Source organism: Pipistrellus hanaki (genome assembly GCF_964339955.1).
Source record: "Pipistrellus hanaki genome assembly, chromosome: 13".
Lineage (NCBI taxonomy): Eukaryota > Metazoa > Chordata > Mammalia > Chiroptera > Vespertilionidae > Pipistrellus > Pipistrellus hanaki.
The window spans coordinates 51,370,967-51,394,195 of NC_140515.1; the positions used below are offsets into that span (position 1 = coordinate 51,370,967).

Sequence of the window (23,229 nt, forward strand, 5' to 3'; positions counted from 1 at the left end):
CAGACTTTCAGAATGAAACCCATTTGTGAGTTTGATACTGCCTATACTACCACAACTAAATCAATTTAAATTTCTAAAATAAGGATAAGAATCTCACTAACCCTATTCTTGAGGTATATTCCAGAGGACAGAACATAAATGAAACTATGCTGTCAATGAGCTTCTTGTGATGAGCACCTTCCTAACTCTAGTCCCTGGGGTTAACATATATTAACTTAATATTAATCCTTATAAATTAAAGCAAATTTATTTTTAAATAAGGTTCTGATAAACCATGCTTCAGTAGACTATCAAATTTCAATGATGCCTTAGGAGCACACCAAAGCAGTCATAATTCTTAAGTTCCCTAAAAGTAAGAGTGAATTTTACAGCAGTACAGCATGCTGCGACAGGAGACAAAACAGAACTAACCAGTGGGTCTTTATGGGAACCAGAAGATCTCTTCTTCATTCCATAAGAGGGACTGTAAGAATGATTCTGGAAGTATATTTTTTAAGTTAAATATTTGAAGATTAATGATCAGTGAATTTTGAGAAATAGTTTAATGAAGTTACAGACAGAAAGGTCCACATGAGATATAGAGTAATCTACATGCAATTCCATCTGTTAGTAAGTGATCCACTGCACTGGACTGGCTAAGGTATACCACCTCTACACATATGCATTTCCCCTCCCATACCCCATGCCACCCAGCTCAGTGCCTAGCGAAAAAGCAAAAACAAAAACTTAATTAAGACTCCAAGCCAGGCAGGATGTTTATGAAGACCTTCATTCCACACCTCATTTGAGTCCCTCTATCTTCTTTATGAAGGTTTAGGTGACAAGAATCGTTCTTTGGACCAACAAAAACAAGACTGAGATAAGAAAGGGCATGATATTGCATTGCCCCAGATAGTACTTTTAACCCTAGTGAGTGGTCCCACAGCATGTACTGCCCAAGAGTACAGAGCCAGATGGTATGGCTGTCCCGAGTAGCAGCATTATTAGATAATAACCTTCTTTGAGTCTTTTGAAGATAGCACTGTCTTGATACAGAACTTCCTGTAGGAGTACAGAGCCAAGGATGTATGTGGGATACAGGACAGCAAGAGTACTAAACAGGTCAAGTATAGACAAGAAATCCAATCTAGGTATGTACTGCTCGCCGGAAATGAGGAAGTGCAGCTAAGGTGTCCTACCTACCAACAGTTTGCTCTAGGCAAACCTACTGCCATGCACAGCTAGGTAATGTAATTATACATTCATTTCTCTTTTTTGAATATGTGTACCTTTCCTTTCATACAATTCCTTGGACATTTTAAAAGCTGTCTTACACATTTGAAAATTCAGACAATATAATGACATAATATTAACCAAATAAAAACATGCTATACTTAGCTAAAATGACATGCCATAAAAAAACACCAAGTCAAGAAAAAAATTAGTGAACATAACTGATGTTTCAGGAGTCACCTGTCACTGCTGGACTTTTTCTATTGCTAGCTGAGACACCTAGAGTTAAGCACAGTGAAGCCTGTGCTGCCACAGCTCAGCGGCTATCAAGATCCTGCTAGAAACATGTCTAATACAATAATGAGCACATGCCAGCTGAATAGTCCATCATTTTAAGAAAATATATTACTACCAATCATAATATTGAAGAGGGAAGCAAATAATTTTTATCTAATCCTGAGATTATAAAAGAAAAATATTATTCAAATGTTAAATATGCCAAAATTGCAAAACAACAGTTTTGCTTTGTGAGTCATATGTTTCCCCCCAAACATCATAACAAACCTGTGAAAGTTAGTCACAATCCATTATTAGCATCAGTAGGGGTTTATAAAGTAAAACTACATTTAACAAAGAGTCATGCACTACATACTAATGATGAGAGTCTGGATGATCTGTCCTTGAGAGGATCATACTGGATTTCAGAAAAAGATGAAAGTTGCATTTCCAAAATCAGAATTATAAAAAGGGGGAAAAAATAACATTTGCAAGTTATTAAAACTCCAAAATTATTAAACATAAAGGCCATTAAATGTGAATTAAAGAATAGCCCCCCACTCTTTCCTAGTATAAGTTATTGCTAAATTATATGTAAAGTTGCATGTTCTCTTTCAAATAGAATTCACAAATCAGTAAGATAGGCTTTAAATGCAGGAATTAAGCATTCTGGAGTCAAAAGATGTTTTACTTTGTATCATTGTGACTGTTACCATCATTTCCCATCTTATGAACAAGGCAAAAACAAGGCATGGACAGGCAAAAGCACATCACTAAACCAAGCTTTCAGAAAACAATGGCAGCCTCAAAATAAGGGGAATTCCCCTGGACCTGCTCATGGACACACTCCCGAAAAACTTCTTCCTCAAGAGCGTTCCCTATTAAAAACGCTGAACCAAACTAGAAAGCTGGTCCGTGCACAGCATGGAACACACAGTATACATACAATTGTGGCATTAAATATAAACCAAAGAAAAATATATAAAATTTGTAAGATCAGAAAGCCATATTTCATGTAGAATCTTGAAGGAAATAAGATGTCCTGGCAAGGTGGCTCAGTTGGTAGGAGTGTCGTCCATACACCACAAGGTTTGGGCTCAACTCTCAGTCAGGGCCCATACCTGGAGCTTGCAGGTTCTATCCCCAATAGGGCAAATACAGGAGGCAACCTTTCGATGTTTCTTTCTCTCTTTCCCCTTTCCTCTCTCTTTGTCAAATCAATAAAACATACCTTGGATGAGGATGTTTTTTAAAAAAAGAAAAGAAGATAATGTGAGTACCACTACATTTGAAATCCAAAAAAATTAGATTTGTAGTTTCCTACCATTCATTTGTTAAACATTCTAGTTTATATTTTTTAAGCAATCTTACCCAGAACAGCAATGCATAAAAAAAATTAAAAAAAAATAAAAAGCAATGAGTTAAGTTCCTCAGGTACTTTGGTAAATATATCTTTATTCTGGCCAGCATGGCTCAGTGGCTAAACACCGACCTATGAACCAGAAGGTCACAGTTCAATTCCTGGTCGGTGTACTTGCCTGGGTTGCAAGCTCGAACCTCAGTGTGGGATGTGCAGGAGGCTGATCAATGATTCTCTTTCATCATTGATATTTCTACTTCTCCCTCTCCCTTCCTCTATGAAATCAATCAATCAATCAATCAATCAATCAAATAATATATCTTTCTTTTGCAACTCTTCAGTAAGTGTCAATTTCTATAAGAATGTACCTATTACTCAAGCCTCCAGAACTCTGAGAGACAACAGTGAATGCATAATACTAACACTGCACATTTTTCTGGACTACACACCATGATCTCTTTCCTTTTGGGTATACTGGCTCTGCTCCAATGGGTCCCAGTTATGTCCTTCGATGGGCTCTTCAAAGGAATTAAACAGTGTAATAGTAAATGAAAAAACACAAATTACAAGCGTATTAAAATTATACTGAGGTCATTGACACATAACCAGGAACTAATATTATACATACAACAGTAAAAATCTCCACAGTGAGAAATACCAATGTATCCCTACTGCTCTGATGCAAGATTGCCTCATTTTCTAATTTTGGATGTCTACCTTACAGTAGTTCAGTATATAAAGCAATGACCAAGATGCTTTTTAAGGCAGATTGTTTTTTAAAGCAGCAAACTGTTTCAATTTTAAACTCAAGGCTTTCATTTAATCCTCCCTCCCCTAAACCTACCACTCACGGTTTTGAACTAGGTTTGCTCTTTTTATTTTTATACAGAACGCTTATAGCACTGACACCATTTCCAGCCCAAACAGCTTCTGGCAGACCACCTCTCAAGAAGGTAGTGACTTAAAGATAATTGTACAAGAAGAAACATCAAAGTCCTAAGAACACAACATAACACATCTGCTTCACAGCCCGGTACTTCTAACATTCATATATCAAATACAAAGTCCAAAGGTGTTAGACATTTAAATACACAGCTCATGAGAAAAATATTTTTTAAAAGACAGGCAGAGAAATACCAAAATACCAAAATTTAAGCAAAGTCCAATAAAATTTAGGTCAGTACTTTAGGCCATCACATTTATTTTTATAGAGAATAAAATTTGTCTACTCATTCAGCTTAATGTAGATGGTAAAGATAATTTAAAAAGCAAATAATATGATGAAAACTTAGACCTTTCAATATTATCTAGTTAAAAGGAAAAAACTAATCTTAATTATATCTTTTAAACTATGTTATTTGTGAGCTTTCAGACTTATTGTGTAATATTTAAAATGTGCTGATGCCCTGGCTGGTCTGGCTAAGTGGATAGAGCATCAGCTTGCGGACTGAAGGGTCCTCGGTTCGATTTCAGTCATGGGCACATGCCCAGGTTAGGGGTGGATTCCCAGGATGGTGCATGCAGAAGGCAACTGATCAATGATTCTTTCTCATCATTGATATTTCTACAATAGCTCTCTCCCTCTTGCTTCCTCTCTGAAATTAAAAAAGAAAAAAGTGCTGAATATACACACAAACAGTATGGTACTACAATCTCCTACAGTCTAAATTTCAATTTGTATTTATTATTATGTTGTATTAATTCTTACCCAAAGATATTTTTCCATTGATTTTTAGAGAGAGTGGAAGGGATGGGAGAGACAGAGAAAGACACATCGACTGGTTGCCTCCTGCATGTACCCTGACCTGGGCTAGGGATGGAGCCTGCAACCTAGGTACACGCACTTGACTGGAATAAAACCTGAGACTCTTCAGTCCATGGGTTGACACTCTATCCACTGAGCCAACCAGCTAGGGCTAAAATTTTTATTTATATTTAAATTTGCACACTGAATTTTTTTTTTATCGGAAATTTACTCTTTTCCCCTGAAGTAACAATTTTTTCATAATTATCATAATGAACAAAATAGCTTGAGAGTTTTAGTTATAACTTAAATGTATTTAATAATATAATTTCCATAAAAAGAAAATCAACTCATTACTCTATAGACACTCTGTATAAATAATTCCCTATCAGTTTACTTTAAAATTTCTTTTTTGTTTGCAGATTTATTTTAAAGGCTCCCAAATTAGGTTAAATTTGGATGATTTTATCAAAGGTTTAAGCAAATAAACCTTTGATAAAATGTTTTTATATAAAACTTATTATAATCAATTTTCCCTAAGAACACATACAAATTACACTAACAAAAGAGAAAGATGCATATTGACCGTAATTTCGTGATGCCCACCAGCCAATCAGGAGTGAGTATGCAAATTAACCCAACAAAGATGGCAAGTAATTTGCATACATAGGCACGGAGCAGCCAGGGATGGGATGCAGGTGTTCCACACCACCCCAGCTGTGCTGGGCCTCTGGGCAGTGTGGGAAGGTGGAAAGGCAGCTCCAGGCCTGGAGCAAAGGCAGAAAGATGGCTCTGGCCAGAGCGAAGGTGGTGCCAGCAGCCAGGGGAAGGAAGGCCCTTCTTGCATGAATCTTCATGCATTGGGTATCTAGTTTATAAATAACCAGCTTGATAATAACTGTGTGAAACTTCATCTATGAGTATTATAATATAAAGCAAAGGAAAAAAGCCAGACATTTTTAAAAAGGAGGAGAAAAGGGATTATTTTCAAAGCCCTCAAAAACAGTCAACTTCTAATCTTTTGTTGACTAATCCCTGTGTGATTCTTCTCAAAGTATGTGTGTGCACACATTTAGATATGTATATGTATATATATATATACACATATGGATACACACACACACACACACACACACACACACACACACACACGTATCTCCAGGGAGAAAGATGACAAACTTATTACCTTAAAGTTTTCCTCCTATAAAATCATTCTAAAACTGCTGATTAGATTTGTATAAAGGCTTGTTAATATTATTATAAATCTAAACGTTCATAATTAACCAAAATACTTGATTCAAAAACTGGCTTACTAACTTATCTAAAAAGACAGATTATACTCACCAAAAGTAATATAACCAGAGTAAAGAATTATTTAAGAATACAAACACATCAATAACTAACATACGGGAACATACTCAGCCTTATTACAGTATATTTTTAGACATTATATAAGATGGGAAGAAAATTAGACTTAGGGGGATATAAACAAATAGAGACATTAATATGATAGATCATTTTACTGATGAAACATCTTTGTGTTAAAAATACCAATGTGCACATTAAAAGAATTTCTTTAAAGTTTAAAGCACAAATCTTTTAAGAGAGAGATCACTGTCTTGGCACAATATGCAAGCCTTTTTAACAAGCGATGTCTCATATCTTAATAAACAACAATGCATGTTAAAAACTTGAGACATACTATCAAATGTTAATCAAAACGTTGAAGCATGATAATTTCTATAAACATGACAAGCAGGAATTTTTCAAATCAGTAGCTCAATTTTTCCATGTAATAAAACTATAATTAGTCACCCAAACTTCAAAATAGTTATCATTTAATAAATTATTTTAAAAATATATTAATCACTTCTTGGCCTTTAGGTCTATGCATCTGTTCTTATCAAGTTTAACATCTGATACATCCTCTATCCGAGGACAATGTATTAATGAATTTTTGAAGCAAGGAGAAAAAAATTTTTTCTAAATGAAAGTAGGAAAAATTTGAAAGAACCATGCAGATGTCATTCTATAAAATCAATCTTATTATTTTGCAATAATTTTTTTAAATCAAGTCCTTTTATAAAAAATAGATGAAAATATTTATGATTTTTAGCATTGATTTTTTTAGCAATAATTTGAGAGAAAGCATCAGTTTCCAATGAAAGAACTTTGCCAATATTTTCTTTAAAAAAAAAGGCAAAGGGAAAAAAAGGCAAAGGAATATATGAGCATAATCAGATTGCTTAGCAATGGTGCTGCAGAAAGCTCAGACACATAAGCTTTGCTATTGTGTAAACAAAATACCAACCCTGTGACTGCCAAGACTTCGAATGGACAATGCATCCTCAACTCCCTGATAAAAATAAAAACAAAAGTTTGTGAGTGACTGCGTTAAGTTAGTGAGGAAAAAGTACTAGAGGCAAGTTTATAGGTTATTACAAACCAGAGAAGGACGGTGATGACTGGACCGGTGGGAATACCTGGCCCTTTCTGAATCTTCCTGGGAAAGGAGAAAGTACATGGAGAATTAATCACTGAACAGAGGACTGTCTATCAGAACCACTGGGTGAAGGCAGGTCAGTTCAGAGCACAGCGCACATTCCTTACAGCAAGCAGGTATGAACAACTCGGTTTCAAAAGCTGAGTCTGGGGCAGCCACATGCTTCAGTTGGAAAGAAATTAGAGATCATCTCGGAAATGTTTTTATTTTAATAAGTTTATGTATGCCTGACCATTTGTAGAATGTAATCTACATATGACAAAAACAGCTCAATATACCAAGATAAAAATAAGAAAGTATTCTTAAACAGAAATTGAGTTTAGCATTAAAAAGTAGACTTTTTATCTGTTTTTTTTTTTCCCCATTGTGAATGTTAGTTTATGCAAGGCAAGAAGAAAGGTTTATTTGTTAGAGGTGTAGTAAGGAGACAGTGTATTGCTTTTAAAAAATTTGGGTCATAATTTTCTTCTCACTGCAAAGAATTTCTTTTTTCCCTTCTCTGGAAAAGAATAGCTAAATGAAATAGCCCCTGAATATGTATTGTTAATACAAAAAACTACTTATAATTAGAATTGGATAAACATTTTAGAATTGATAAAGTTAATAAGAGGTATGCCTTAAGAAGATTGCAAAGTAAACTGGCCATAACCTAACAGATGACTAAATGAAAGGCAATTCTCAACTTTTCCATTCAGTTATTAGCACTGGAGCATTAAATCCTGAGTCATGTGAAATCAAATAACTAGTCCCTAGAATCTAACCAAGTGAAACAGTACGAAACTTCTGATCTTTCAGATTTTCAAAGTCCAAAGTATTAAAGTGATTTGCATTGACTAAGGTATATACACAATTGGTCCAAATGAGGTCATAGTTGATAACAGTGATGAATCAATATCTCAAACACCCTGTGGCCATACAACATGATCATTATGCAGGTATAACAAATAGATGTGGCTATGTCTGATGATTCATTTCAAATACAGAAATAGGAATTCAACTAAAACACCACAGTTAATGCCTTATTTTAGTCATGACTTCGAGTATAATTGCAAAACTCTCCTGTCTGTCATCTGCTGTGTACATTGACACGTTTGATCAAATCTGTTCAGAAGTCTATTTATAAGCAGCATATGATTCAATAAGTTAATATCCAATGGGATATTTTGATCTTTAGGAAAATTCATCAATGATTTACATTTCTGTTATATAACAAACACAGGTAATCTATAAGAAGCCAAGGAAAATTCTTCCCTTTCTTCAACTATCAGGAGATACCACAAAACTTTTGGGGCATATGCATTAGCCCAGCAGAAGAGATACAGTTTACTAAGTAGTGACTAGTTCTAGACTAGTTAGCTTGGTTAGTTTAAAGAGCCTGTGCTACAAAGGTAAATTAATTCTACATGCCCCCTCCCAACATTATTTGGGATACTAGCATGACATACATGGTTTAATGTGCAGCCTTCGTTTTATTCTATCCTTTCTTTTTATTCCACCTACTACACAAGAGCACTTTTTAAAAACCTACCTCTAAAAAGCACATCCCACTAAAGATGTAAAGTGAAAACATAGGTAAGAACATTAGGACAATGTTCACATACAGAACACTCAAAGTAAGCTTCATTCCTGAGCCTCATGCCCTTGCTTTCCCTTTTCACATTTCAACATCCAACCCCTGCACACACAAAAAAGGATGAAAATTAGAAATGTTTTCATATGGGAAGATTCTCCTTTTAATAACTGACAATCCTATTGTGTGTGTGTGTGTGTGTGTGTGTGTGTGTATAATTTATTTTATTACAAATTTATTAGTAATTTATGTTTCACTGTATCATATGCCAACTTCTACTACAGGTTCATTGACAGAAAGTAGCTAGAGAGACTAAAATAAGATAAAAAATGAGATGAAATATCAGTTTGAAAGGAGTAAAAGCAAGTGTCAGAAGTGATAATTACCCTGTCTGACACTAAATCCCATCTTCTCTGCATACCCAAATCTGAGCTATCATTCAAAACTTGGGTTGGCTGCCACCTGCATCTAAGCCTCTAACCCAAATTGTTCCCTCTTCCATGAAAATCTAGCACACTCACTGCCTGAACTGCACACATTTCACAGAGATGAAACTATGTTTATCCTCATTGCTTCTGAATATAGAAATCAAATATTAAACTTTTAATATAGGCTTTTTGCTTATAATGTTTTGGTCTGCCCTAAGATATTAAAATCTTAGGCAATTTAATTTTAGAACTATAATACATAATTAAAAGAAGAAATTAAACTACTATTTCCATAGAAAATTTGCAAGCAAAAGTGATTTCTTTTATTCACACAAAATATTCTCAACGCACCATTAGTAATATTAATCCAGTTACATGCAGAAGATACTTTGCAGATTCCATTCCCAATTAATCAAACATCTTTTTTCTCTCTTTCCTAAAATACCACAAGGAGAAGTATGACAAAGTTTTAAATTCATAGGTCAATATAATCATAATTATTTTAATTCCAGTTGTACTCTAAAATGCTGCTATAGAAGGAATTTTCTTATAAAAGTTGCTGACTTAGCAATAATTAGATAGTAGTTCTTAACCCTTTAGGGATCACAGTCCTTTGAGTATCTGATGCAAAAAATACATATATATTTCCCCCAAAAGAATTTTGTGTGAGATTTTATGGCTTTATGCCCCAGCGTATTCATAAACCAAGTTAAGAACCCCTACAATAGGAGACAACTGGGGAACTCATCAACATTGAAAAAAATTCAATATTAGGAATGATTCACAGTAACTAATATTCACAATTTGCTCTTGTAGCGGGAGTCGTGGTAGAAGACTTGAAATGAAAATGAGATTACTGAAAAATTAAGAGTAATTTTCAGAGGAGATTGAAGAATGACTCTCAGTGAAAACCCTACTAACTTAGTGTATGAGAGAGAGAGAGAGAGAGAGAGAAAGAGAGGAGAAGAAGAAAGAAGAGGAGGAGGAGGATTAGGAGGAGGAGAAAGAGAACAGGAAAGGAAGGAAGGAATAGGGAGCAAGAGTCAGGGGGAGAGGAGGAGAGAGGGAGAGAGGAACAATTGAAGGGAAAGAAGAACAAACCCATAGAAAGAAAAAAATATTCATCTACTCAATCTTTCTTGGTCAGTAGGATTCCTTAGACGAGTGTGAGATTGTAGACTACAACAGAAAGGGTTGGACTCCCAAGTACAAATTTTGATCACTAAAGACAGAAGAGAGAATCTCTGACCTTTAGGTTCAAATATGCCAACCGCTTCGCTTCTACTTTGCAAACTATTAGTCAATGTTTTACTTCAAGATTGCATTATTTCAGCAAGTGATCACAACATGCAGGACAGGCAATCCTGGCCTACCAGCCACTTGTGAATCTGTCCCCACTTCCGATCAGAGGAATGATGAGAATGCTACAAATGCAAAAGTTTCATAAACTAAAGAGTTTCCAAGAATTACTGTGTTCTCTGAAAAGTATTAATCTTATACATTTGCCCTGAAGTGCAGATTGATGACTCAAAGTTACACATTCAAAATACAGAAAATTACTAAGCTAAATATGTTCAATAATAAGAGACATATGTTCTCTGTTGTTTAGAGGACCATAAATAAAAGTTATATTTAATAATTATCTCCTTATAATTTACTATAATTTTAGGAGTATAAAAGAAAATGCATTGCAACATTTTTGTTTCAAGCCAAGAACTGCATTTAATATTTAAAACTATATATGAGGTTAAAAAATATTACAATATATTAGCAATTTTGCTTTGGTTTTTAGCTGTAACAATATGGAAACTATACACTTCTCTTAATCCATTAGCAGAAGATAAACCACCAATGTCAAAATAAAGCGCTTAATATTACCCTGTAGGTTTTTCCCCCTTTGTATTAATACAGCATCATAAATATTTTTATGAGAATTTTCAGAGCTAGGTCAATGTCAGAGGAAAGGGTAAAAAAAAAAAAAAAAAGAGCATTTGCTTCATTTTTAAGAAGCCAAATCTCTATATAATCTATTTGTAAATTTTGATTTTGATTTTCTTTCTGATGATAAAAGCATACTGAAATCTATTAACTATGGAAAAGTATAAGAAAGTAAAATCAATCATACCATCACAGACAAAGTATTGATAGTAACCACTTCTTTCTAGTAGTTTTTGATCCTATATATGAGTACCAGGCTGTGTAACACAACACTGGAGTACTACAAATCTTACAGTTAGTTGCTTTGTTGTTTTTCATTTTCTTTCATGAATATTCTCTTCTGTTATTAAATATGCTTAAAAACTATAAGGTTGAGTAATGTCTCAGTGCTTTACTGTTGTAGATATAATATAATTAACTGAAATTCTAGATTTAGAACTATAGTGAATAACATAGCAAGAGTTATATGTGTTTACTATTATTTAAAACAAATATCACATTTAACTTGCTGATGTATAATGGATTGTTAAGATATATACAACACGTTACACTCTTCCCAGTGTTTCAAAGGAAATTAGATTTACTTCAGAAGTAAATTAACAAAGTGTATATATATATATATATATATATATATATATATATATTTATTTTATTTTATTTATTTTTTTTTTTTTGAGACTAGCAAGAAATTAGTTATTCCCCCCAATTACCTCTTTTTGCTGCCGTTCCAGTTCTCTCATGCGTATATCTCTTGCTTCTGCCCGGGCAGCCCGTTTTGCTGCTAGTCTTGCCTCTGCCTGAAAAGTAATATAAAGATTCAGCTTTGTTTAAAAAGAGCAACCACCACTACTTCTACCCCAGGGTGGAGAAAAGGAGCACATAAGACATGACTTTCTTATTTGGGGTGTGGATAGGGGAGGGCAAGATATCCGCTATCAGCAATTTGACCGACTTCAGTCAACTCCTTACACACTCATTTCTCTCTCTAGGCAGAGTCTCTCCTAAAATCTAGGCCTTCACCTTTAACTGCTTGCCTTGACTACTCATTCTAAACATTTCACACAATTCATTATGTATCTCTCCAAACTTGCTTTTCCAGAATGTCTTTCCCTAGCAATTGAATCATACAAACTAGAAACATCAGCATAAACCTCTATTTCATTTTGCACATTGCCAATGTTCAGTGCCCAAGTATTGTCAATTCTCTACCACTGAGTTTCTCGCAAACCTAGCCTGGCTTTTTTAAAATTCTGCTGTTTCTGCTTGTTTCAGGAACTCTTCATATGTCTCTCTCTTTAAATTGAGATATAATTCACATATTATCAAACTCACCACTTAAAAATTTGGTTCTGTCGTGTGTTTTTTAGTATATTCACGAGGTTGCACAACTATCACTACTAATTCCAGTAATTGCCCACATGTACCAGTTGCTCCCATCTGGGGCCATTCCTAGGCTCTACTGGGCTTTATTAAGTCTCTCTTCACAGACTGCTTGGCAGGAGGTATTTTCTCCTATTCAGCTAAAATAGTACCTTCTATGAAGGCCCGATCCCCTCTTTCATTGAGTTATACTGTGTGCACATGCCTCTATTGTGGCTTTACTGTGCTGCATTCAAGTGACATGCTCTGCCACCCCACAACTTGCGTGCCTCAATGTCTGCTAAGTAAACAAAAGGATTGCAAGCCACCAGCCAAAGTCTCAAGGAAATGAGACCAGGAAATAGCTTGATGCACCACATGAAACAAAAATCTTCTCTCTGGTTTCTAACTTGTAGTGGTTTCCTCTGTTTTTGGCCACATCCTAACTCTGATTTCAATCTCCCCTTCTGACATCTATGGCAGTTGTTTCTTCTCATTGGTTATATCCGTGTCCAAGCCTCATACTAAGAAGTGGCTCAGCAATGTTAAAAGGGTCCACTGTGTGTAAGCTATTAAGCCAGATGCTAAAAATACAGAATAAGATATGACATCTCTGCCCTAAAGAAATTCACAACCTAACTGAGGGAGACAGAAACACAATGTTTAAAAGGAGAGAAGCATGCAAGAGGGAGCAATTAAGTTACGCCTGGCAAGGTCATAGCAGGCTTCTAAGAGGAGGAGACAGTTTAATAGTTAACACTTATTCAACTACCCAATTTTGGAAATTTCCTAGTCTGCTTAACTGGCCTTTCAGTAGCAAAAACCCTAAGAAGTTACTTAAGTCTACCAACCTCAAGGTCTAAACACTGACATAAATTTTACATTGGCCTCTCTATCTTTTAAAAACCTATATCCCCACCCTGGCCAGTGTGGCTCAGTTGGTTGGAGTGTCATCTGTATAACAAAAAGTTGCAGGTTCGATCCTCCGTCAGGGGGAATATGGGAGGTAACCAATTAATGTTTTTCTCATATCAATGTTTCTCTCTTTCCCTCACTTCCTCTAAAATCAATTAAAAATGAAAATAAGACTATCCCCTCACCTTCCTTTATATATTTTAAAGTATGCCCTGCCTTCTCTATCCCTCTATGACTAAGCACCACTTTATTACTAGAGTCTGTATTTTATAGAAAAAGACAAATCTAAGTTAGTTAGCAAATACATTTTTAAATTACAAAGTATCATTTTCCTGGGAAAAATTTTCAAACCTCTTTTTTTAACTGAAGAAAGCCATAACAGTGTGTAGTTTTCAGTTCCATGTATATTAATTAGCTTTGTACTTGTAGCCTCCCTTAGAAATTTATCAAGAAGGCGGATTTCATCCTTCTAATATCTGTAGCCAATTCTGCACAATAGATACTAAAACGGGACTTTCCTCAACAAACCATAATTATAGATCACTGAAATCTATTCTTGAACAAAACCACTTTCACAAGGAAAGGGAGAGGAACCTGACTACTGTGTAACAGAAAGAACGTGGATTTCGGGGCCACAAAAACACCCTTTCCCTCCCTTTGTCACTTAGCCAACTTGCTCAAAACTCAGATGTTACTTCCTTTGCACATGGTCCTGAAGAAGGCCCCTGAACAGCCTGGTTCTGTAGACAGATGCTACCAGATGCCTAAGGCAGCGCGAATAGGAGAGTCCAATCTAGCAGACAAAATGCGTGCTCTATACTTACATTCTGTGGTTTTCAACCTCTTCTATCTCAAGGCACACATAAACTAGTTTTTAAATTCTGCAGCACACCAAAAAATATGTTTTTTGCCAATCTGACAAAAAAGTAGGTATAATTTTGATTCATTCATTGTTGTGTTGGCTGTTGTCATTTTTTATTTGACAATCTAAGAAAAAGAGGTCAGTGCTCCTGACTAAATTATCAGGTGTTGTAAGTTTTAAAAATTCTTGCAGCACACCAGTTGAAAATTGCTGCTTATAAAAAGAAAAACAAACAAAAAAGCCAACAAAACAAAACAAAAAGAAAATTCCTGTTTATAATGATACATTTTTATACAGACCGATTATAGCTACACAAAGCATACTTCTAGGTAATAACATTAGAATTCTCCCCTAGGAATACAATAGCATGAAAGAGCTGCTAAAAATTTAACACCTACCTCACAAATGTAAAATAAATGGGACATCACAATAAAAGACCACAAAAATTTACCTAAGTTCAAAACAAAGTTGGATAAAAAATTAAACATGGAATTGCCATTTGATCCAATAATTCCACTTACGAGTACCTAGACCAAAGAATTGAACGCAAAGATTCAAACAAATATTTGTAAACCGATATTCATAAGCAGCATTATTCATAAGTCAAAAGGTGGAAACAACCCAAATGTCCATCAACAGATGAGTGGATAAACATGTGTTAGACATGTGTATGCAAAAGGGTGCTGTAATAAACCATAAATTCCTTACTGAACAGGTCATATCATGGTGGGTAGTCATGCCCCAGCCCTGTAACTCCTTTAGTCAAAGGTTTTTAAGCAAATCCTATCTATTGTTCTTGCGCATCCAGGTGAACATACCTTTGAAATGCGAGAAGTAATACCCTCCAAGGCGTGTAACCTCGCTGAAGAGAGCACATAATCGGGTTAACTATCATGTAATCCAATCCCACTTTGCTTTCTTCCACCTTCACATAATCTTTCTTATATTCCCTCCTTAATTCTAAATGCATAGAAAAAACCGAAACTGTTACTCTGGGGAGCATTTGAAATCTTGCTCCCCAGCATATGTTATTAGTTTTGACTCAAACTCAAAAATATACCATAGGTTTGAGTGTTTTTACATAGCTATACAGACACGTAGAATATTATTCGGCCTTACAAAAAAAAAGAACAGCTCAGCAGTTCCTCAAAACATTAAACACTGACAATAATATCCAGCAACCATTTCTAGATATGCATCTAAGAGAAATGAGAACATATGTCCACACAAAATCTTGTACATGAATGTTCATTAGCAGCATTATTCATAATAGTCTAAAAATATTAAAACAAGCCAAATGTTCATCAGCTGATGAATGGATAAACAAAATGTGGTATTATCCATACAATGGAATATTATCCTATCTAATAAAGAGGGAATATGCTAATTGCTGTCACACTCTCACAAAGATGGTGGCGCCCACAGCCAATAAGGAGGGAATATGCTAATTGACTATCATACCCTCAAAGATGGTGGTGCCTACAGCCACAAGATGGTGGTGCCCAGTCCCCTCAGCCCTCTAGCCATCCAGGGTCAGCCCGAGCCACAGGCAAGTCTGGGATGGCAGCTGCCCAGTCGCCCAGGACAGCTCAAGGCTCAGGCAACCAGAGCTGGCCAAGGCTTGCACTGCAGGCAGTGGCAGTAGCAGAGGTGTGATGGGGACGTTGCCTTCCCAATTGCCAGGTCGCCTCATGCGCCTGAGGGCTCCTGGACTGTGAGAGGGTGCAGGCCGACCTGAGGGACTCCCGCCCCCCCCCACCTCAGTGCATGAATTTTCAAGCATCAGACCTCTAGTTCAACTATAAAAAGAAAAACGATAGAGGCAGACTACAACATGGATGACCTTAAAAACATGCTAAGTGATAAAAGCCAGACACAAAAGGATACATATTGCATAATTCTATTTATATAAAATGTGCAGAACAGACAAATCCAGAGGCTGGGACATGGGGAACAAGGAGAGTGATTGTTAATGGTTATGGGGTTTCTTTTTGTGCTGATAACATGTTCTGCAATTAGAAAGTGGTGAGTTTTGCACATCCTTGTAAATATACTAAACACCACTGAAATTGTATACTCTAAAATAATGAATTTTATGATATTTAACTTATATCTCAATTTTAAATTTTTAAACAAAGGGCACTGGGTACATAAAAAAAAATAAAAAATACAATGCCGAAGATAAACTAATAGTAAAATATGCAAAATTTCAGTACATAAAATTCAATATATAAAACAGGAGAAAAGGAATCTACCTAGTGATCTCATACATTTGGAAAATGCCAGCTTAAACTTTTTTTTAAAATCAGTCTTTCTGAATTTCCAAGACAAAGATAAAATAATAAAGCATTTTTCAGACTTACATGACCACACCATGAAATAAAACCCTAAATAATTGTTCAAGGATTATATTCCAAAAAAAAAAAAAACATTTGGGAAATAATAATTAAACTTAATGGCAGTATACCAGAATCCAATTCAAACTATATTAAATTCTGTTAGGCGGTAACCTTACCTCTGCTTTTAATATTTATACAAATAACGTTATCAGAATAATCTCACAATCAAAACACAAACTTTCAAAATTAATGTGGAAGATGGGAGCTCACACTAATATAAATATCACCATTTCAGCAGTTACCTAAGCTGAATGCATATTTGTCTTTAATCCAAAAGGACCTCCTTGAGATACTATAAGGTTCAGTAAGTTGCCCAACAGTCCATGGCCAACAAGTATTGGAGCTGAGATTCACAACCTAAGAATCTGTCTCTAGTTAACACTCTTAACCATGTTGCCACATGTGTATCTTTAAACCCCAAGTATAAGAGCATATCCTTAGACAAATAATAAAAGTTTACTTTGGATGAATTATCCTAAGATTTTTCAACCTAACATAAATTCTTTTCTATGTAATGGTACCATTCTGGTTCTTACTTCTTTGACCATGGTTTTACCCCCAATATAGGTAACCTCCTCTCCTGCACAGCCTTTCATCTTCTTAATCCATATTTTTACTTATCAGCCAATGACTCAAATCTTAACATCTCAAGCTCTGACCAAAATTAAAGTCTACATTTCTGCCTAGTGGGTCTCTTATTAATAAACTTAGAGTGAATAAAAACCTCATCTTCCCCCAATGAATAGGGTTTACTTCCCTATTTTCCATCTACAGAAATGAAGCCCGTGTTACATTTGTTCAAAACGTAAGTTCTCAGGGCCTCCTACTTCCTAACCAAATCTTCCTGCTCAATGTCCCTTGAATCCAATCTTTAATTTCCATTCCAACACCTTTCCTCTTCTAAGCATTGTTTCCTAATTCTAACTTCACTTTATCCATTTCAACTCTCCTTCTGCCCTTGATATTCCATACTATAAACTGTTTAATTAGTCTGCCTACAACACTAAGAAACAAGTGAAATAAAACATCCTAAAGTAAAATGATTAGCCATAATAAATTTTATAATGCCCAATATGCAAAAGCATCTTTATGCTTTTTGAATTTTAAATGTGAATTTTATTACTGCTTCAGATAAATTTGTAGTTCCGAGTGGTACTGCAAGTAAGCACAATTAAGGCAGATCCTATTATAACTTTTCCATCTGTCCAACAGGTCTACAAGTAAGGCAGGATCTATACAATCTACTGGACAGTGGTTACTGTTTCCTTGGAATATAATCCACAAGTCAAATTTCATTTGGAAGTCTTATTGGGGGGGAAGGGAGACAATGCAGTGGTTTGTTTTTTTTTTAAAGCTTGATCACATTATCTTAAAATTCAAAGGCAAGAGAAATGTTATATAACTATAAACTAATATAAATTTATGTTGTTATATAACATAAAGTCCATCTTCCCCAGGGAATTTGCCCAACTATCTGATCTCTTCTCCGTCTTCACTTTCCCACTCTATTGGTTTGTTCTTCTGATCATAAGTGGGTTCAAAGCCTCTCATCTTTTTTTTTTTTTTTTTAATATATTTTATTGATTTTTTACAGAGAGGAAGAGAGAGGGACAGAGAGTTAGAAACATTGATCAGCTGCCTTGGATGTGCCCACAACCAAGGTACATGCCCTTGACCAGAATCGAACCCGGGACTCTTCAGTCCGTAGGCCGACGCTCTATCCACTGAGCCAAACTGGTTCCGGCAAAGCCTCTCTTATTTAAAAAAACAAATGAAAATTACCATCTGGTTAAATTCTACCTTGTCTTCTTTATAACCAACTTTCCTAGCACCTCCCTCCTTAATTCTCACTCCCATCATATGACTGCATTCTGGCTTCTGTCCAAATCACATTACTGAAATTGCTCATGCAAAGTAACTAATGACCACTAACTACCAAACGTAGGAAAATTTTTCTATTCTTATCTCACTTGTCCTATCTGAACTTCCAACATCAACGACCACTCAATTCCTTCTTTAAAATCTCACCTCCGGGCTTTCTGCAATACTAGTCTTTCCTGGTTTTCCTTTTGACTCTACGACTTCTCTTCCTTGGATCATATATAGGTCCACTTTCCCCTGCTAGCTCCTTAAATTTCAATATAATAAAAACTTCCAGGCTTGATGTCACTTTTTCACTCTCTGTTTCCTCCCTGAGTAATATTGGTAGTTTGCAAATCTTTATGTCCAACTCAGCCTTTCTTCCATAGTCCTTGATCGAACTGGCTCTTAAACACTGGGGCTGTGTTTCTCGTTCCCCTACCACTCTCCAGCCATACTGCACTATTATTCTGGCAGTTTCTCACATGGTTCTAGTTGTTTCATACCCTGTGCCTGTAGAGTGCTTAGGAAGCAATACACAAAAATCCATAAAACAAGGGAGAACTTTTATTTATTTTTAAAGAATTTTATTGATGTTTAGAGAAAGAAAAAGGAAGGGAGAGGGAGAGAGAGAGAGAACCATTGATGTGTGAGAGTGATGCAAGCTCCCTACCAGGGATTGAGTCCCCAACCTGGGCGTGTGCCTTGACCGGGAATCAAACCAGCAACTTTTCAGTGCGTGGGACAATGCCCAACTGAATCACACTGGCCAGGGCTATGTTAGAACTTTTTGAAAATGGCCAGGAAGAATATATTATTATTTTATTAAAGTGGTCCCCAGTTGTGGTAGGGAGATAGGCCTGAGGGTTGGGGGGTGAAACAAAGGGTCCTAAACTTGGTTTATAATGTCTTCTTTCTTCCTTCCTGCCTATCTTTGTAAAGAAAAGATCAGAAACAACTGTCACAAAATGTTGACATTAGTTAATGTTGGGTGGTGGACTCATGGATACTTATCATCAAAACCTTTCAGCATTTACTATTTACTAGAAAAAATAATACATCAAATTACACACTCAAGTATCTTTATAAAAAAGGGAAACCTCTAGTTTTAAAGCTTTTGCTACTGTGATCATGTGACAGTTTTAAAGAGAGGCAAATTAAATTTTCATAATGTACTGATTGAACCATGTCTGCAATTGTCAGCCTGCATGTATATCCATAATATAAAACCCATGCAACTGGCATGAGTTATAGAGATAGGTATAATCTGGACCTTTACATACTATGCTTAAATTTTAAGAAATCTGAAACACAAAATTCTAGAAAGTACAACATTCATGGAAAATGACTAATTCAGGTAGCTAAGACTCAGAGTTTACTGTGTTTAATTTTGTTTATTCTTCCGTGGCACTCATGCCAAAAGAACCCTGAAAGACAAATTGAGAGACATAATATTTATTGTGTTGCTATGGTTTCCAAATTAACAAATAAAAATCATCACTCTATTTCCTAGCAACATCCCTTTAGTAGAAAATCTTAGGTTGCACTTTTCTTAGGTTTTGCAATATAATTATGTTTCACCACCTTTTTAAAAGCTTTTGATAGTTGAAGATCAAATATTTAAATTTTTCTAAGCATAGATACCAATATGTATTAGATCAAATACAGAGATTTTTAACCCATTTTCTTCTGCTGTCTTTATTCAAAGACCTTTTGAATGAAGCAAAATATTCTTTTGGAATGAGAGAGAAAATTTAAGATTATAGAGTTTGAAAAATGAAACTTTTAATCTACAATGACATATCCAACCAAAGGAGAAAATGTGAATCAGTTCTAGCAGATATACTGGGGGGAGAAGGGAGGTTTTGCTAGTACAGTCTTCATATTTTGGTTAATGATACTATACTATTTGAATTTTTACCCCCAAATTCCTATAAGTCATGGGAATGGTGAAGATCATGACAGTGAATATTAGACCAAAAATTTTTTCAATCACACTGACACAAAACTAAGTCTTAAGGTTCAATAATTCTCCCTTCATTCTGTTTAGAGGGACAAATCAAGGAACAGAGAAATTTGAGAGTTAACACTGGATGGAAGAGAGATCTGCCCTTGATGGGCATTGGCTGAATTCATGCACTAATGCCAAAAGAAGAAATCCCAAATGACTAAAGAACAACTTAAATTTACTCTTTCAAAGAATTTGACTAATAAAAATCAATAAATACAAAAAGGGGGGATTTTTTTTTTTTTAAACCGGGTAGAAATGGAAAGAAAAAAAACACTTTTTATAACTCTGAAAAAGTAACTCACATTTCAGAATCTCTTGTAAATTTTTATGTACCATCACTGAGAGCATTTAAAGGTCTTTTAAGTAAGAGTAATTCTGCCTCCTGTAAAGTTACTTTTTCAGACGAATCCAATTTGCATGGAACAATTTGAACCAAACACACAATGATAAAATAAAAAAAAAAGCCAGAATTAAGAAAGCCTCGAGAATTGACTTTGATATCTTAGCTCTTTTAAAAAAAATATTTTTAATTGTTTTTTTAATGAAAGAAAGGGAGAGAGATAGTTAGAAACATCGATGAGAGAGAGACTTCAATCAGCTGCCTCCTGCACACCCCCTACTGGGTATGTGCCCGCAACCAAGGTACATGCCCTTGACCAGAATCGAACCTGGAACTCTTCTCTTCAGTGCGCAGGCTGATGCTCTATCCACTGAGCCAAACAGGTTACGGAGAAATCTTAGCTCTTTAGGGCTCCACTTGAGGAGTCCTGATCGTGGCACATACCTAGGTTGTGGGTTCAGTCCCTGGTTGGGGTGCACAGGAGAAAATCAATCTCTCTCTCTCTTTTTTTTTAAGCATTCATTTTCTTTTTTAAAAATATGTTTTTAAAAGCCCGGAGGTGAGATTTTAATCTCTCTCTCTCTCTCTCTCTCTCCTTCCTCCCTCCCACCAATAAACATCCTAGGATAAGGAGTAAAAACAACCACCCTATTCTCAAATAAAACATAGAATTAATGTTCTTAATTATTGCTGATTATAATACTTCTCTGCATTCCTTAAAAATATTTTTATTGATTTTTAGAGATCAATTGAGTCACACAAGCCAGGATAATTCTTTATATTTTTAAAAGCTAGTATCCTTGCCCTGGTAGGTGTGACTCAGTGGTTAGAGCTAGGCCCGAGTACTGATTTCTATAGGTTTGATTCCCAGTCAAGGGCACATACCTGGGTTGCAAATTCAAACCCCACCCCAGTCAGGGTGCGTATGGTAGGCAACCAATCAATATGTCTCTCTCAATTTGATGCTTCTCTCTCTCTCTTCTTCTCTCTCTCTCTCTCTCTCCTCTCCTCTTAGTTCCCCCCTCCCTTCCACTCTCTATGAAAACCAATGGGAAAAATATCCTTGGGTGAGGATTAACAACAACAACAATAATAATGAAGCTGGTATCCTTGTCGTAAGTATTTTACCTTTAACTTGCCAAGACCTAAAAATGAATAAATTACTCAGAAATAGCAAATTAAAGATCATGAGCTCTATTGACAATTAAGACTATCATTCCAGACAACAATAACAATGAACAATGTCTTTTAAACTAAGCACAAATGTTCCTTTTGTATCTTTCTCAGGTTGCTAAACCACAGATTTTTGGTTCTCATTACTGGATGCCTAGAAGGGCTATTACCTCCTTAGGCAGCAAAATGAAATCTAATCAGTGTCCATTAACAAATAAATAGGTAAACTATATTTAGGATATACATACAATGAAATATTATTCAGTCAAATAAAGGAATTAAGTCACTTAAAAGGGGGTGCAGGAATGGAATTATAACATATGCTAGAACATAGGTAAATCTTAAAGACATGTAAGTGAAATAAGCCATACACAAAAGGACAAATACTATATAATTCCACTTATGAAATATCTAGAATAGTCAAATGCAAGAGACATATAGTAAACTAAAAGTCTGCCTGGCTCAATGGTTGAGCATTGGATACCTATGAACCAGGAGGTCATGGTTCGATTCCCAGTCAGGGCAGGATTGCAGGCTCAATCACCAGTAGAGGGCATGCAGGAGGCAGCTGATCAATTATTGATTGTCTCTCAGCATTGATGTTTCTATTTCTCTCTCCCTCTCCCTGTCTCTGAAATCAATAAAAACATATTTTTAAAAAAGAAAATGAATGCTTAAAAAAAAAAAAAGTTACCAGGGGTGGAAAAGAGAGAAGTAGAAAATTATTGCTTAATGGTTACAGAATATCTGTGTGGGGTGATGAAAAGATTTTAGAAATAGATAGTGGTGATGGTTACACAACAGAATGAATGTAATTAATGGCCCTAAATTGTAGACTTAAAAATGGTTAAAATGGCAAATTTTGTTATATATCAATATATTTTAACAACTTTAAATAACCAATAATATACCAAAAACCATTGGTATATTTGAATTACACACTTCCAATGGGTGAATTATGTTATGTGAATTATATCTCATTAAGTTATTAAAAAATGAAATCCAAAAGTTCCAGCAGCACAAATGGTATGGTAAACAGCCATAAAGCTTTCTTTTATCCTTATTATTATAAGTAGGTTTAAGCACCAAATTTGTACACGTGTAAATTCTGCTCAACAATAAAGTCTCTAAACACTCTAACTTCTATAAAACAAGATCAATTTTTATGCCTGTCACTGATTCTTTATAATTAAAAGAACTATGCATTGTGAGTATTAATTTTCTTTGGGTCATGGATCTTGAGAGAATCACAGGAAGGATTCTCAGATCATTCAAAAGC

General features: G+C 35.3%; 1 protein-coding gene across 27 annotated transcripts in view; it reads right to left on the minus strand.

Annotated features, from left to right (window-relative positions):
- The window catches only part of LRRFIP2 (LRR binding FLII interacting protein 2), a 94,141-nt gene that overhangs the window by 47,232 nt on the left and 23,680 nt on the right, over positions 1-23,229 (minus strand). For 12 of the 27 annotated variants that reach the window (XM_084902810.1, XM_084902788.1, XM_084902807.1 and 9 more), the window contains exons 3-9: positions 11,742-11,828; positions 10,467-10,517; positions 7,039-7,095; positions 6,904-6,948; positions 3,298-3,366; positions 1,865-1,906; positions 412-477 (exon numbers count right to left, since the gene is read on the minus strand). In XM_084902810.1, coding sequence (XP_084758936.1) covers positions 412-477; positions 1,865-1,906; positions 3,298-3,366; positions 6,904-6,948; positions 7,039-7,095; positions 10,467-10,517; positions 11,742-11,828 — 417 coding nt within the window. The remainder of the gene's footprint in view (positions 1-411; positions 478-1,864; positions 1,907-3,297; positions 3,367-6,903; positions 6,949-7,038; positions 7,096-10,466; positions 10,518-11,741; positions 11,829-23,229) is intronic. The other 15 variants (XM_084902803.1, XM_084902800.1, XM_084902798.1 and 12 more) reach the window with 7 other exon arrangements.